Below are 17203 nucleotides of genomic sequence, written 5' to 3' on the forward strand. Positions count from 1 at the left end.
ATCGGCTTTGGATGCTTGCTCCCCCATGACACATCAAGCCAACCCCTGATGTTGTGGTTTATTGTTTTGAACATATTTTATTGATTAAATCAAAAGGATTGGAAACAAGTTCTAAAAGTTCTTACTAGTTGTGGTTTATTCACACCTAACCAAAATTTCAAATTTCTTATTCCCATCTAGCCAAAATTTGGAGTTTCGCACCTGAGTGGTCACCTTTGTATAGTCTGTTTTAGGCTTATTACCTGTAACAATTAATTGTGGTGTACAAGTTCATTATCAAAATGCATATTATAAATATTTGTTTTATTACATATTGATTAATCAGGTTCTGCATATTAATAATTTTAAAACACATACACAATTGTATCAATATTTTTTAAAAAGAAAAAAAATTACATTGTGGATCACAATTTATGAAAAAAATAGACAATGTTAAGAATGATTTTTATTGGTGAATAAATAATTCATTTAATTCATTCATCGACATGGAAATAAATAATTTTTTGACAATAAACAATTGAATGTATTTGGATTATTACTTAACTAATACAATATAAAGATGAAAAGAATGAAAAGTTTAATTTATTTTGCAGAAATACTTGTACTAATTAATAGCCACTTTTGTTAAAATATAAGATATAAATTCGTGATTGAGGTAAAGATACAAATAAATGTGGTTGTGATTGTATACTTATATGCACATGCATTTATAAGTAATTTCTTCCACACATGCATCAGAAATAGTCTTTAAATTTATATTTTTATATTTCAAAAGAATTGGAAATAATTTATTGACAAAAAAAAAAGTCAAACGGATTATAGACATAACTTAGATAATCTTCCCTTATTGTAACAATTTTGTAAAATTATCATAGTATAATTTGATTTATATAGTCTACTGGAAATACAGAAGTAGTATCCAAGCTGAAATTAAATTTTTAATGTAAAAATATAACTTTATAGTTAAAGAACTAGATGAGGATTTTTTTTTTCAATGAACATATTCATTTTGAAAACGCTTGTGAATATTCATTAAAAATTCGTAACAATTTCAGAATTTTGGCTAAGTGGGAAGACACCGATGTTTTCAGGGTCCATGTTTTCTCTGCTCTCAATTTGTATTGTTTAATTATACTCACTTTTAAGCATGATCTTCACATTTTATTCCATTCGTAGGTGATGATGATTATATTGACAAAACAGAAAAATATCATTATTATTCCAATTAATAACGCAGATCTATACATACATGTACTGTCAAACCAAAACCAGAAAACAGAGAGATATGATCGTAAATAAATCAATGCAAACTACCGAGGATACAAAACAGAGATATCGTAATTATACTAATGACGCAAAATACTTGGGATAAAATTTATAAAAATTTCATTTCGGTAGTAAAAATCATACTTTATTTTGCATGCCAGGTTTTAATATGTATAGGCTTTCTTTTATCGGCGTTCGTTGGTTAAAGAAAGTTAAACATTTGGAAAAAGTACTATGGGAAATTTTCGGAAAACTCCGAAAAATGATTTCATCTTTTTTCAGAGAGAGAGAGGGGGGGGGGGGCGAGAGAAAATATTTCCTGCTTAGACTTGTACATGCATGCATTTCTTAAATTTATCGAATAGGCTAAGACTTATAATTATATCCTGTCCTTATAAGTTATAACTGAAAAAAATGTAAGTAATGTAAGTCAGAAAAGCAATATGCGTAGGTAAATTCGCGTGTTCAATCTCTGCTGATCTAACGAATTAACAAATTATTTTGTAACGGTAAAGTTTTTGAGGATTTAAACTCTCACCCCACTCTATTTTCTGCATCCCCACAACGTCAGGGGCCCCGAGTCCACTCATAGCCGTGGGCCACGTGTGGACTTAGGACCCCAGACGTTGTGAGAATGTAGCCTAAATCGTTTGAAGTGTACATTAAGTAATATCTGTCATAATCTTTATTTTTAAAACTTCACACAGAGCATGATAAAGCCCTTCCTGTATAAATGACTAAGGACAATCAGTATCCTGTTTTTTCTTTATAAACACGTGACTGATGTGGCCCACAAGACTTAGTATTTCACATACTAAGTTCTAGGAGGCGCAATAAGGAGTACTATATACGATACCGTGATAACTTAATTTGACATGAAACTATACGCTAAAACCGTTTTGAGGTTCTCAAGCAATAGTATCGCAATGATGATAGCAAGTAATATTTGCACCCCTCTTTATAAAATCGTAATCAAAACTTTTAAAAAATATATATTTCAATTTCATTGAGATAAAAACTTGTACATGGCCGTAGGAACTGAAATTGCTTCCTACGGGCCTGTTGTATATGGGAAAATGTATATTTTGATTTGCTATGGCAAAATTTTTGATTCATTAAATGCAAAACTTGGTAACTTTGATTAACTTGAGAACACTTTGATTAACCAAAGTAAACTTTAATTACATATAGTTTAATATAAAGGAAGCACTACATATCTGGACAAAGAATATCAATACACACAGACTATCTAGCTTATCATAACATTATATGTATAATGAATACACACACCCCCCCCCCCTCACACACACACAGAAAACACTTTATCTAAAGGCAAGTCAACTTTATTATATAAGGCCTGGAAATTTTCTCAAGAACCCATGGGCCAGAAAAGATGAAACTTGTGTGGAAGCTTCCTGATATAGTGTAGAATCAAGTTTATTTAAATCATAGCCCCCGGGAGTAAGGTGGGGCCAAAATAGGCGATCAAAGTTTTTACAGTGGTATATACTAGTATATGAGGAAAATGTTTTTAAACATTCTTCTTTAGAACACAGGGCCATGGTTACTAATGTTTAGATGCAATAATTTTCAGGTACATGTAGTGCAAATTTTGTTCTAATAGTAAGTAAGTAAATTTTATTTTTAGTCGGACTATATACATTTTTAAAGCTCTTTTACCGACTAGAATATCACGGATCATGGACTCCTGGGGATAGGGTGGGTCCACAATAGGGAATCCAAGGTTTACGTTGTAATGTATAGAGGAAGTATTTTACAATCTTCTTTTCAAGAACAGAAGGGCATTGATTAGTGATATTAGTACGGGTTTCATATAAATTTGAAAGATATTTAAAAAAGGGGGACGGAGGTGTGAATTGTGGCCCGTGGGCCTCTTGTTTGTTGATTTTGGCAGGGACAAGAAGGGGTAAGTGAAATGTTTTTATACTGTACATAATGGGTGCACGATATGAGCATGCACGTTTCAAAAGTTGACATACATTTATTAGATTTAGCAAGCATTCTGAGAGTATTGCATTAGCAATACTAGTCCCCTACCGGCAAGCGTAATCTGGTTCCCGTAAAAAAATTGAAAATGCCATAAATCCGTCAAAAATCAGTGAAGCGTGACGAAATGTAAATTTGATCTATAACTGATCAAGGTAAAGTCACATATATGGAACGCCATAGCTGCCTGAAGGTCATTTTCATTTTATATGAGGTGGTATAACCTTTATGTGAAGTGGTTAAGTCATTATATATAGTGGTAAAATCATTATATTCAATGAAAACTTTATTATATGCAGTGGTTTTATCTTTATATACAGTGATAAAATCATTATGTACAGTGATAAAATCATTATATTCATTGATGACTTTATTATATGCAGTGGTTTTATCATTATATTCAGTGGCAATGTCATTATATGTAGTGGTTAAATAATGTAATGAAGTGATAGTACCGTTACATTATGCTGTAAAATCATTATATGCAGTGGTTTTCCATTATATACATTACTGATATCTTTCTGTGATGTGATGAATTCAATATATACAGTACAAACATAATTTGTGTGATAAAGCAATCATTACATTGTATGAAACCCGCTGCATGTGGAGTGCCAAGTTAACTTCATTCAGTGCGACACCTTTACATGAAGTGAAAAATCTATAATATGCAGTACTAACATCATTATATTATATAGTAAAATTATTATATATATTCCTTAAATCATACTTTGCAGTGGTAACATCTTTATATGAGGTGGTTAATTAATTATATGATGTTGTTAATTTGTTATATGATGTTGTCAATTCTTTTTATGCATTAGTCGTTTCATGTTATGCAGTGGTAACTTCTTTACCATCCTCTAAACTGGTCCTCTTGCAAAAACATTTTTAAAAAATGCGCGGAGTTCCAGTTTAAAGAGTGTTTGAAAATAGGAAACCCGGGCCCTGGCAAATTAAAAGCCGGGACTATTCGAGATTTTTCAAATTTCTGATTTAAAATTTTCAGACTCTTTTTTAAGCTAATGTGTTTTCGCTGTAAAAATTGTATTTAAATACTTGGTATTTTAGATTTTCTTTACGATTTTTGGTTTCAAGTAAAATTGGTAGGCAGTTTCATTTTTCTGATTTAATATTTTATCCATTGTGCTATAAGTACTTAGTATTTTAGATTTTTTTTTGACGATTGTTGATTTCCATGTTGGTAAAATGGGTAGACTGGGTTGGCGATATTTTATGTGTGTGCGGTTTTTTTTTTTTTTGGACATATTTGATAAAAATCTAATAAACTTAAAAATTATTCCGATGTTAAACACTGTATTTTAACTAAAAAAAAAACTTTTTCTTTTTGATAGTTATTTCTTTATTTGAAAATGCTATTTTTATGCAAAATACACATTTTCATTAAAAAAGGGATTATTAAACCAGATCCGATCATCCGGGAAGAACCTGGTGCAAAACACCATAAATCATTTCTAATTTCATAATATGCAAATGTGCACTGGTACATGTATCTATTTGTTAGTAGATGGAAAGAAACTGGATTACGTTAAATATGTAATTTGTTTAATACTTTTTTCGGGGGTGGGGGGGGGGGTGTTAAATTACTAATATCAACTATTTATAAGACTGTTTCTAAGACTTCAGAAAACCTTAAATCACATTGAAATGCTTAAAATAAAAATTGCTGCATGAAAACATTTCATTTTCAAGTTTCATCTTTGCCGTCGCCAACGTGGCACGGTGATTAGAGTGTCTGCTCTAAGAGACGCGGAATAAAGAGTCAATCCTTACGTCACGGGTTCGAATCCGACAGTGGGACGTTGAGACCGGTCCTTCGTAAGAGACCGCATAAAGCCATAAACCGAGGTCCCGTTCCACAGTAGGTGTTGGCACGAAAAAAATCCCTCACTGCTCAATGGCCGTAAGTGTCGAGTATAGGACAAAATTTGCAGCTCTCCACTGGCAAATTGTGGCGTCTCCATATGAGTGAAAAATTCTCGAGAGGGACGTTAAACAGCAAACAAACAACCAAATTAAAATCATTTAGCCTTTTTGAATAAAATGATAAAATTAAGAGTTATCCTTCAAGGCTGAGGATCGGATATCCTTAAACCAAGCAACTTACGCGTGATTAAAGTTTGACACAAGGCTTTGCATTAATAGTCCTATAATTACATGTATATGTGATAATTCTTTAATTAATTTATATTTTATCAAATAGCATGTAGATAATGAATAAGTATTTCGGATTTTTTATGTTTGACTTCCGGGAGATCAAATCCGATTTTAATGAACCATTGGCGTCGGAAGGAAATTGATAGTTGGGTGGCTAATTGAAATAGAAAAAAAAATCAAACCTGAAAAAAAAACTTGACAAGCAAAAAAAGAAGAAAAAGGAAAATTGTTCTTTCTCCAAACCCGAAAATCCTATTTCGGGGTTGTGGGTGGGTGGGTGGATGGGGGGGGTTGGGGGGTTGGTCGAACTTCTTTCAGTACCAAATTCTTTTAAACACTACCAATTACCCTTCTTTCACTACAATGAATCGTGCCTGTAGAAAGTGGGGGGGGGGGAGGCTAGACCTACGCCTGAATTTTCAATGCCTATATTATGTCTACCTTTGTAAAAAAAAAAAAGAGGGGGCAATAGCCCCCCCCCCCCGGTTACGACGCCTATGTGAACCGGTTTTTCTTAAACGTGTCATTTCACTCAAAAAATGCCTTTCAAAGAATGAATAATTTTTAACATCAGAATAATTTAAAAGTTTATAAGCTTTCTGTCAAATATGGCAAAAAAAAAACCAACAACAAACAAACAAAAAACAACAAACAAACAAACAAAACACGTAAAATGTCTACTTGATTGCCTACCCGATTTACCAACCTCACGGGCGGATTCAGAGAGGGCCTATGGGTCCCCCCCCCCCCCCTTGTGTCCAGAATATACATAAGATTTAATAAATCAATTGTTTTTTGGTTTGGCTGTGGGCTACCTACCCCGACCAAAAACTTGTCGGGCCCCCCTTTTCAAGATTCCTGGATCCACCACTGAACTTGGAAATCAACAATCGCCAAGAAAATCTAAATTACTAAGTATTTTAAAATTAAATGCAATTTTTACAGCGAATACACATTAACCTATAAAAATGAGTCTTAAAATTTCAGCACAGTTGATAAAATCAGGAAGCTGTATAATAGAATCAGAAATTAGAAAAATCTCGAATAGTCCCGGCTTTTAATTTGCCACGGCCCGGGTTTCCTATTTTCAAACACTCTTTAAACTGGAACTCCGCGCATTTTTTTAAATAAAAGGACCAGTTTAGATGATGATAAAGAAGTTACCACTGCATAACATGAAACGTCTAATGCATATAAAGATTTGAGCAATTCATATAACAAATTAACAACATCATATAATTAATTAACCACCTCATATAAAGATGTTACTACTGCAAAGTATGATTTAAGGAATATATATAATAATTTTACTATATAATATAATGATGTTAGTACTGCACATAATAGATTTTTCACTTCATGTAAAGGTGTCGCACTGAATGAAGTTAACTTGGCACTCCACATGCAGCGGGTTTCATACAATGTAATGATTGCTTTACCACACAAATTATGTTTGTACTGTATATATTGAATTCATCACAGCACAGAAAGATATCAGTAATGTATAAAATGGAAAAACCACTGCATATGATGATTTTACAACATAATGTATCGATATTATCACTTCATTACATTATTTAACCACTACATATAATGACATTGCCACTGAATATAATGATAAAACCACTGCATATAATAAAGTTTTCAATGAATATAATGATTTTATCACTGTACATAATGATAAAACCACTGCATATAATAAAGTTTTCATTGAATATAATGATTTTACCACTATATATAATGACTTCACCACTTCACATAAAGGTTATTCCACCTCATATAATATGAAAATGACCTTCAGGCAGCTATGGCGTTCCATACACATACCAAAAATCAGCTTAATATCTGCAAGCGTTTAGAAAAATATTGCGGAAAACCCTGAAAAATTGAAAAGGTAATTCCGTCAAAAATCATTGAAGCGGAACGAAATGCAAAGTTGATCTGTAACTCATCAAGATTCACCCACATTCCAAAAATCAGCTCAATATCTAAAAGCGTTTAGAAAAAAAGTGCGGAAAACCAAGTGGGACAGACTGACAGACAGACAGACAGAGGGACAGACAGACGGACGGACAGGCTCTGAGGAAACCTATAGTCCCCTCCGGTTTCACCGGTAGGGGACTACATGTAATTACTTGTACACATTTAAAAAAAAAGGTATGCAGTGTTACAAGTATAACAGCATACAACGAAAGTGAATGTTATAAAATGGTGATATGTTACTTATTAAATTGACTTTAAAAGTTATTTGTTTTTACAACTGTAAAATGTGTCAGTTTGAACATATGGGAAACTTTGACCTATCTTATTGTGACGTAACGTATCAACAACGATTATGACGTCATAGTATAAGGCCCTATCATTTGATGGAAGCAGTATTAATATAACAAGGAATCAAAATGTTTCTAACACTTCTGGGATTAGTATCGTTTTGCGTGGAAAGACACAGAGAAAAAGGTAATAAAAATATATATCATGTACCTGGATTCCAACATAAGCAAGATTTTTGCTAATTTTTTAAAAAGATTTTTTCCGACACGGTAATTGTCAATTTAGAGTGAAGTGAATTTAGATTTCCTTAAATTTTTGAAATCGTCCAAGGATATGAAGAGTTTTGAAGCCTGGTGCAATTTTTCAGTGGCTCAATCTAAAGAAATTTAATGGTCGATGCATCTATTTTGAAATAATAACCATACATTACTTATCAATACAATAAACAACTTAAAGATCCTCATGATTTTTGTCTTATGGATATTTTTCAGTAAAAAGAAGATGCGCAACCATCCTAATAGAGAACACGGAGGGAACAAAGAAAGCGACAATGGTCAGTGTATTTTTAAAGGGGGGGGGGGAGGCTTTCGCATTCCTGAAAAATAGAAATATAGTAAATATTATATTGCCTTCCCTTCAGAGTGACCAGTTCTTGGCTGCAGGCGATTGTCAGGAAGAGACACTGAGGGAAATGAAAATCCCGATTAAGAATGAATCCGAATCGGAGAGAAGACGGCGCAGCTGGGAGAAGGGGGAGGTAGACTACATGGGTGTGGATAGATTCGACAATATCATGAGGAAACTGAACCAAAGCATGGACTGCATTCCCGCCTACATCAAATAGAGGAGGAATTAATAAATTGAACTGCTGTTTTAATTATTGATCAAACTGAAATTTAAAATGTTACAGAGCCGTTTTGAGTATTATTTCATTTTTGAACAGCTAGTATTTGTACATTGTACTATAGTCATGTATTTTCCTGTTAAGGAAAAATATCTGCAAGTCATTTGCATTTTTCAGGGAAAACTTTTCACATAAGATGAGAGTATATTTTCAAACATATTTTATGTTATGAAGTTTACTGGAAAAACAGGTGGACTTGGTTTATATAGTCATTGCCAAGTTCAATAAAATCTGAGACAAAGAAACATTGGTTGATTTTATTTAGGATAAGTGATTTATTCAGACAATACTGAAAACAAAATTCATAACAATAATTCTAATATTTCAAAATCAACTCAATGAACCATACACATCCACTATTTTTTAACCCATAGTATAATATCATTATTATTCATTTTATTATACAAAACAAGTGATTGTGGGACCATAATGTGCTAATACATGTATTTTCACTATTTTGCCTGTTTATGTCTCATATAAACCTACAAAAATGTTATTACAAAAAAGAAGACTGGATTTCATGTATACTGTGTATATTGTCATATATTTTCTACCAGAAATTTCTGATAGAAATGTGCCTTCTGGTTTGAGACTTGATTTATGGTGAAGAAAATATTATTATTTTTTCTCTCAACAATTCTTTTAAATTTGACTTGTAACAATATGTTTATAGTTATTGCTATATAATATGTTCAAGTATTTATGATTGATGACTCAGAAACTTTTTCTCTTTGCTTTTAGTATATATGACAAATATTGCTCAAACTCCCAATTCAAATTTTTATGAAAAGTATATTAATGCCACAATACACTGCATTTTCAAATTAAATATTTTCAGTGTCAAAAACCAATGCTCAATTTGCATACGAGTATGCGAGATTGACTATAGGACTTAGACCATAGGACTTGCGCAACATTTTCTCTATGTTGCACATGCAATTAATTTCCATGGTAATTTCCACTAATTTTTGGAGGTAGAATACGTAACTACAAATTAGTATTTTGTAAAACAACTTTTTCTATTACTTTACCAGTATTCAGCAATTTCTTATTTTATTGATTCATCTGAAAGAAAAGGGAACAATGAAAAAAGAAGGTATTTTATACTTTCCTGACAGGAATAGCAATAAGAACAAGATTACAGATGAAGACTTACCAATACTCAAGTTCTTCAGCCAGGGAACTATCAAGAAGTTCACGGATTACAGGAGACACTCTAATCACACTGATCAGTGACGAAAGACATGAGGTTAAAGTCTAAACATATTGCACTAAACCCTTCAGATCATTTCACTGAATTTGTTTGGAAGAACATGTACTATCCTAACATACCTATCTATTGTATGAAGATAGCTAATGGCACTAGTAAGGACTAAGGACTATACATGTAGCAGAGTTATGCATGTATTATTGTGGATAATAGTTTACCAGTAATATCAAATTTCATGAATCATTCTTTTCAACTGCTTTCATGAAACATGAATTAAAAAAAAAAACCTGAAAATAATCAATGCTTAAAAAATTTCATGAATTTTTTTTCATGAATAATACTGAAACTTCAATATAATAATACCTATTTTTTTCATTAATATAATAATGAAAAGTTCAAAAAATTTGGTAAAACTTTGTTCTTAAACATGTTTATAGGTGGGGGAGGGGTGTTAGGGTGTGTGTGTGTGTAAACTTGAAACTTTCTCCTGATTTTGTAATTTGTAGAAGTTACAGTGTAACAATGACTACAGTTAGACAACAGCTAAAACTAAATATTTTGGCTCAATTAAATGTGTGTTCAATCTAAAAAAGAAATTCATTTCAAAATTTCTAATGGCACACCTTACACATACATGTATTTTCAAAATTCACTAAAATCTTTTTTTGATTGATCTTGCAAATAAAAAAAAAAACACACGCAAATGTATAACCTGCTTCCAAGTCTCTTGACAGAGATTATGGGCAGACATCCTAATAAAAACTGATGAGGATTTTCTCAAATTCTTTAACAAGAGCACAAGCATTTTCTTATAGCTGCATAAATAATATTGCACAATCAAATATTTGGATAATATCATATGTATGTATATATATCAAACAAAATCACAAATCTATGGATACTCAACAAGTACCATGCACAATTCAGAAAACACATTGTTATGTCATTATACATGACAACTGAATACTTTATAGTTTTTGAGGGCAATTCTTACAGCTGAATACCTTACATGTACTTAGAAAGTAAAGGATTTCTCAATCAACTCTCCATGAATTTATTTATCATCAGTCAATGAGGAAGAAATCTTCATCCAGTCTGGTGTTACTTCTAAAATCTCCACTTTGATCCAATTTCTGTTTCAAATGGAAAGAGGAAGGGAATGTGTCGGATCTTTTCCTACAACAGAACATACAAACATAGTCACATAAAAACTGATAATTTGGCTAAAATAGCTGTCTCTTCAGGGTACTGTTTTATTATAAGTGCACAATAGTTCCAAACATTGATTTCACTCCCCATGGACAAATGATACAGAGAGATGGGAGAAAGTTGACTAAGACAATGTATGAGCATATGTCTTTAAGTATGAAACACTTTCACAATGGCCCAAAAATTTGGTAGAGATAAGGATAATGATAGATGGGTATGATAATAATTCATCTGCAGTAAGGTTCAGGTGAGTCAAAAATAATGAGAGGCAACCATGCAGAGCCCAATAATGTACTCTTATTGATCACCTTGAACCTCTGACCTTGAAGTGACTACCCAAAATGCAAGTGTTTTTGCATCCCCTTGCAACTTTGTTGTTAATAATAAAGTTCAGGTTTGAAATATACTCAAATAGTTCATCATATAAAATAAACTTTAAGCTGTGTTGATAAATGAAGTATAAAGGCCATGTAAAAAATTTGGTCTTGACTTACTTAATGAAACAATGATCTGGCCAGTATATGTGTTTATCACCAAAACTGAAGCTCTCATCTCCAACAAGCTCGGCAGCCCAGTTCATAATATTGTGTTCAGGCAAAGTTCCTCCAAGTTCAGCAGGTAAGGCCTCCTTGTGAATAAAATTGTGGAGAGTCCCCAAATTGATCCCATGCATATGTATCTGTGATTGAAATGGAAAAGAAATAAAGTTATCAATATCTAAAATACCATGGATATACTGAAGTGAATTGAAAGCTCCAACCACATTTCATGTACATGTATCACAACCTAAATTTCTTAAACCCTTGGATATCTTGAAGTTTTCTTCTTTGTCCCACTGAGGTCAAGATTAATTAAAGCAAGGTTTGACTGTACCTAAAAGTACTTTGTTTTCAAAAAAGCTGTACACAAATGTTGCTGGAAAAATGTTCACAATAAAATCTGCAAATATTGGGTGATAAAAATATATTGTGAAAGTCCGGGAAAAAAATGGCCCAATTAAACCTTAAAATTAACACAATTTTAGTAATATCTAAAAATTAACATCACAGACCCCCACTTTTAATTTTCTTTTCTGAATGTACATTTTTAATGATTCTGCTTAAATTCAGAAAAATGTCATTACTTTCAAATGATTTTATTGCTTGTTAAATTTTTAATGCCAGAAAGATGACAATTTTTTGAGTACAGAAAGGTCAAATATTTGACTATGTGAAGTAATTTGAAACTTTTGTTGTCACAAATTTTATTGTGACTATTTCAAGATGAAAAAAAACCCACTGTGTTTGTTCCCATAATTTATTTGGATAAAAAATATTAGGGGAAAAACTTTGAAAATTTGATTTATGTGTTAGACGTAATTACAGTGCAAAAAGGTCATATTAAATGCTCCGTAGCGCCAAAAGAAGCGAATTGAAAATAAAATGATATGGAATAGACAAGAAATTTACACTTCCAGCTAATTACTGTAGATTCCTTATTTTACACGAGTACTTAATATCGCGAAATGGCCCAATGACGTCAAATCATGAGAACAATAATTCGCGAATTTGTGATTTCTCTAGAGATTTTACATACATTAAAGCATCATAAAAATAAAAGCGAGTAATTTTATTTCGCGAGTGGTGCTTCTTGCGTAATTACGCAATAATTTATTCCTCGCGTATATTTAGGAATCTACAGTATCCCAATGATCTAGACCTTGTCACAATGACCACAAGGTCTTTACACACCTCCTGGTCACAAGCAACCTTGGTACCAAGTATAATCAGGTCATGTTTCTCCACTTCAAAGTTCTGGCCAAAAAAATTACACTTCTGAAATCTGTGACCTTGTCCAAATGACCTGGTTTAAAGTAACAAAATGCCCTCTAATCAAAAGCAACCTTTGTAGGAAATTTCTCTCATTTATAAAGTTGTGACCATGGTAATAATTGAATGATTCATAGCCTTGTGATGTGACCATATGTCCTTGGTACAGAGTCAAGATACACCTCAAATCACAAGTAAACTTTGTGTAATATTAGAAGAGAAAAATGCGATGGACCAGACCGGGATTCAAACCCAGGCCCCCTGAATCTCCAGTCACATGACCAATTGAGCTATCTGGCCACTGGCCACCAATCAAATCCATCTGACCGCCACATCTGTATCAAGCATGAGCTTCTGAACATCTGTTTCAAAATGTCGTTTGGACAAGAATTTTATATTTCTTATTCCTGTCACAGAAGAAATTTGCAATCATAAAACATTAAAAAATCCATTTAAATCATTTTTAAAAAAGTACACTTAAATGATAAACATTATTTTAAAAATTTGACAGTAGTTTTAAATTCAGAGATAATCTCAAGACAATTAACTACCAACAGAAGGACAAGGAGAGTCCAGATTAACTCCCCTTCCTCCCAAAAAAGCATTGCAAGGGGGGGGGAGGGGGGAGGGGGAGGGCTTAAAAATTGATACATGTACCGTAACAAGAAACTCTTGGTGACAAAGTTAGGAACCAGACACAAATTTACATTTTTTCCATCTGTGACAGCGACTTTGAACTTTCAAAAAATGACCTTGCATGGGTAAAAGTCATGGCACACCCTTATGTCATAAGCAATCTTTGTGCAGAGTTTGAGATTCCAGTGCTTCTCCATTACAGGATATGGCCACGGCTGGAATAAATCATCTTTCTGTGAGTGACCTTGAACTTATTAAAAGGAACTTGAGTCAAAGACTTCAAGTCATGGCACATCCTCATGCAATATGTTATCTATTTGTACAATACAAACTTCCAATATTCATCCAGAAGAAAATTATGAGCTGGACATGAAATTTATTATAATTTTTTTCTACTGTTGGCCTTGAAGTTCCCCAAATAAGTTTGGGTAAAGATCATGAAACACCCTCAGGTGATGAGCAATTTCTGTGTAATGTATGAGCCATCACAGACAAATGCAGATGGTCAAAAGGACATATGGACAAGGTTTTTTCTTTACATCACCCAAACTTTGCTTGTAAGGGGTTGGGAGGTGAAAAAAGTGAAGTACATGTATTGGTATATTTACTAAATAAGTCATGAATTGAAAGAATATTGATTATCTGAATTACTTCTGAGTAAATTTTGCTTCATTTATGAAATTTCGGAAAAGATGCAGTTGATACAATAACTCTCATTTTTTTTGCATTCATCAGGTTGCTAATAGTATACTCTTTTCATTCAAAATATTTTAAACTGTATCTGACAGTTAGTGTTCCTGAGAAAATCTACATTTGATGGTCCAGATTACTGAAACACCTTTTTTTTCAGTACCCCCCCCCCCCTTTTTTAATTCACTATGTTTTTTATATGGTTTAGGGTGTTGAAGTTTCAAAATAGATTACTAACAAAAAGAACTATAATATAGATTGAAACATGTACTAGACCTTTCTTCTACTTTTTTCTTTCAGGAATGGCAAGATGATCTTGCAGATAGCTTCAATGTACCAGGGTTGATTAACAAAGTGAATGGAACCAAATCTAGCTGGGAAGCAGTCCTGTCAAACAAGAAACTTTAGTTGATATTATAATGAAACAGAGAGAACAATTTTTTTCTTGTTTTATTTTACGTTGGATAGCACTTTTTGAATAGAGGAAGTGAAGCTATTATAAAGCAAAGCTTTTAAGATTTATTCAAGGGAACATGCTTCCTCAACACCTTCTATTCAAAACTTCTTCTCATACAATCCCTTTATGATCCAATATTTTTATCATTTCATGCTTTCATCTAAATTTCAAGTTAAAAGAGGCATGCCTCTACGTGACTTCTAAAATTTAGGCGCCAACTGGCTCCTTATCAAAAAAAATTAGTCGCCAATGCAAATTTTTAGTCACCAGGTAAATTTTTCTTAGGCACCAATTTAAAAACTGTTATTAGTCAATATAACGAGACATGTCCATTGCTAACTTTAAAACTTCTTTTCTGCTTTTATAAAAAAAATGAAAATGTTTATAGCTCAGTAATTTGACGAATACCCAGTAAATTTAAAATGGTTGCCAGTTTGGTGACTTATAGAAAAATTTTAGATGCCAATCATAATTTTTAGGCACCATGGCGACTAAATTAGTCACCAATTAGAGCCCTGGGAGGAAAACCAAAATTAGTTGAAATTTGTTCTGCTTTTTAAGTAAAAATCAATATATGCATTACAAAGAGAATTGTAATGTTAGAAGTTTTAAAATACATTAAAATTCACTTTTTTATTTAAATAAAATATAAGTATGCCAAGAGAGCAAGGTGTAAGAAACAGAAAATAAAATATTCATTTAACAACGTAATTAAGGTAAAGCCTCTCACTTGCAGTCCTTCCACCATTTGCTTTAAAACTTTTGGATTTAATGACCTTGATTGGCCAAATGTAAACTGACTCCAATCCACAACGATGACAAATCCATTAATTTGACAGGCCTCATCATCGATTAACTTCTCTAATGTTAAAAGTATTGCCCTGTAGACTGAGGGTAGCTGGTATCGGCCACTGTCCCAGTTAGCAGCAAATACCACAATAATTTTCCTCCCTTGCTGGTCACAGTTCGGTAACACACTTGGAATACCATCATATAGTGAGGCTTTGATACCAGGCTCAGAGGCATTGAAGTTCTTGAAAAGACTTGGATTGTTTTGACGGAATTCGAAGTATCTTGCAAATAACTTAAAAGCTTCCACTGTATCAAATTTTCTGGCTCTTAAAAACCTCAGAAGGAATGCATCATCTGTTCTAAGAAATGCTGGAACAGAGATAAAAAATATCAACCTGAGTTCACAAACATATAATGATTTTAAGTATCACTTTATGTAATACTTAGAAAAAAAATTCATGCCTTGAGATCACAGATCTGAAGTAAGATTAGTGTTCCTTTATTTGTTACTTTGTCTGTATGCAATATATTATTTTACTCATATAAATATTAGCATTTTAAAAGAATTTATGACATCTGATTCAGAGTATTCTATTGCGAGTACCATAGCAACTCCTTTAATATAAGCATGTTAACAAAATTTATATGTACTTATAAACATAAAAGACATCTAAAAATCTCAGACTGATTGACAAATATTTACTTATATCTGGTCGAGTTTCAATCTGCTCTCTGACATCAGATAAATCATCAAAGCGTCTTGTCTGATCTTCCCCTAATTCCTGCTTAGATTTCTTTATCAAATCTTCTGACAGACCCCAACCAAACTCCGCCATGTCACTTAATACATCACCTTGAAAAAAAAAAGCATATAGCAGAGAAATAAACCAAAAGTCCCCACTAAGACTATTGCTCTACTGGTTTGTACTTATAAAAATTACATGAATGTTTTGAATTGCATTCTAAAAATAGAGCACAATAATATATATTTAATGCATTAATTAGTTCATCTCTGTCCATATTATACTGTCTATACTATTTGCATAATGATTATGTATAACTTCAAGTTGTAAACGTAGTTGACTTCACTGATTTGTACACTTGCATGTATGTATGTACTTTAGTACATGTAACGTACGTTATATGTTTTAGTAATCTGAAAACACACTGTATTTTTTCATTTTGTTTGTAACATGGTTGTATGCCAACATGTTTGGTGAATCAATAAATAAATTGAATTGAATATAAAAGTATGACAAAAGTTGCAGTTTTAAAATTTAACTGTACTTGATTGAATTTAAAATATAAAGAAGCATGAATAATTTTTTTCATCTAAAATTGTCAAAAAAAGTTATGAACATTGAATCAATACCACAGGAGAGGTAACATCTTTGATAATATTAGTATGATGGGGATAGATGAAATTTTCATAACAGGCATGATTTATGCAAGAAGATACAAATTATGAAATAAAGAACAAACAAAATCATCTTTTTGCACAATAGGAATCAGATGTCCCTAAATACTCATTCATAACAGAATGTAATTTTTTTTTTTTAAATTCAAGAACACCCCACGTTTTTGTTTCTACAACATATAACATAAGTACCGTCCCGAGTGACTGCGGCTCTCTTGCGTTAGTCTTTTGCACGTTCTCTCCAGTCTTGCCATTTTCAGCATCAGCATCTTGGACCACGTGATGCACAATGTGAACTTCGGTAGAACCCTAATATAATAACAGTATTAATTTATTTTTTAAAGTATTTTTGATGTTT

At 32.4% G+C, this 17203-nt stretch overlaps 1 protein-coding gene across 1 annotated transcript; it reads right to left on the reverse strand.

Moving 5' to 3' along the window:
- Positions 1-8869: 8869 nt before the first annotated feature.
- LOC133185952 (clavesin-2-like) lies at positions 8870-17116 on the reverse strand. The gene is made up of 6 exons (XM_061321241.1): positions 17038-17116; positions 16132-16281; positions 15367-15797; positions 14456-14566; positions 11540-11724; positions 8870-11012 (listed from the first exon to the last, which is right to left on the reverse strand). The coding sequence occupies exons 2-6, from the start codon at positions 16262-16264 to the stop codon at positions 10901-10903; spliced, it is 972 nt and encodes a 323-aa protein (XP_061177225.1). The 5' UTR covers positions 16265-16281; positions 17038-17116; the 3' UTR covers positions 8870-10900.
- Positions 17117-17203: the final 87 nt, after the last annotated feature.

Source organism: Saccostrea echinata, unplaced genomic scaffold, assembly GCF_033153115.1.
Source record: "Saccostrea echinata isolate AGI-Se365-2 ecotype Australia unplaced genomic scaffold, CSIRO_AGI_Sech_v1 ptg000001l, whole genome shotgun sequence".
Lineage (NCBI taxonomy): Eukaryota > Metazoa > Mollusca > Bivalvia > Ostreida > Ostreidae > Saccostrea > Saccostrea echinata.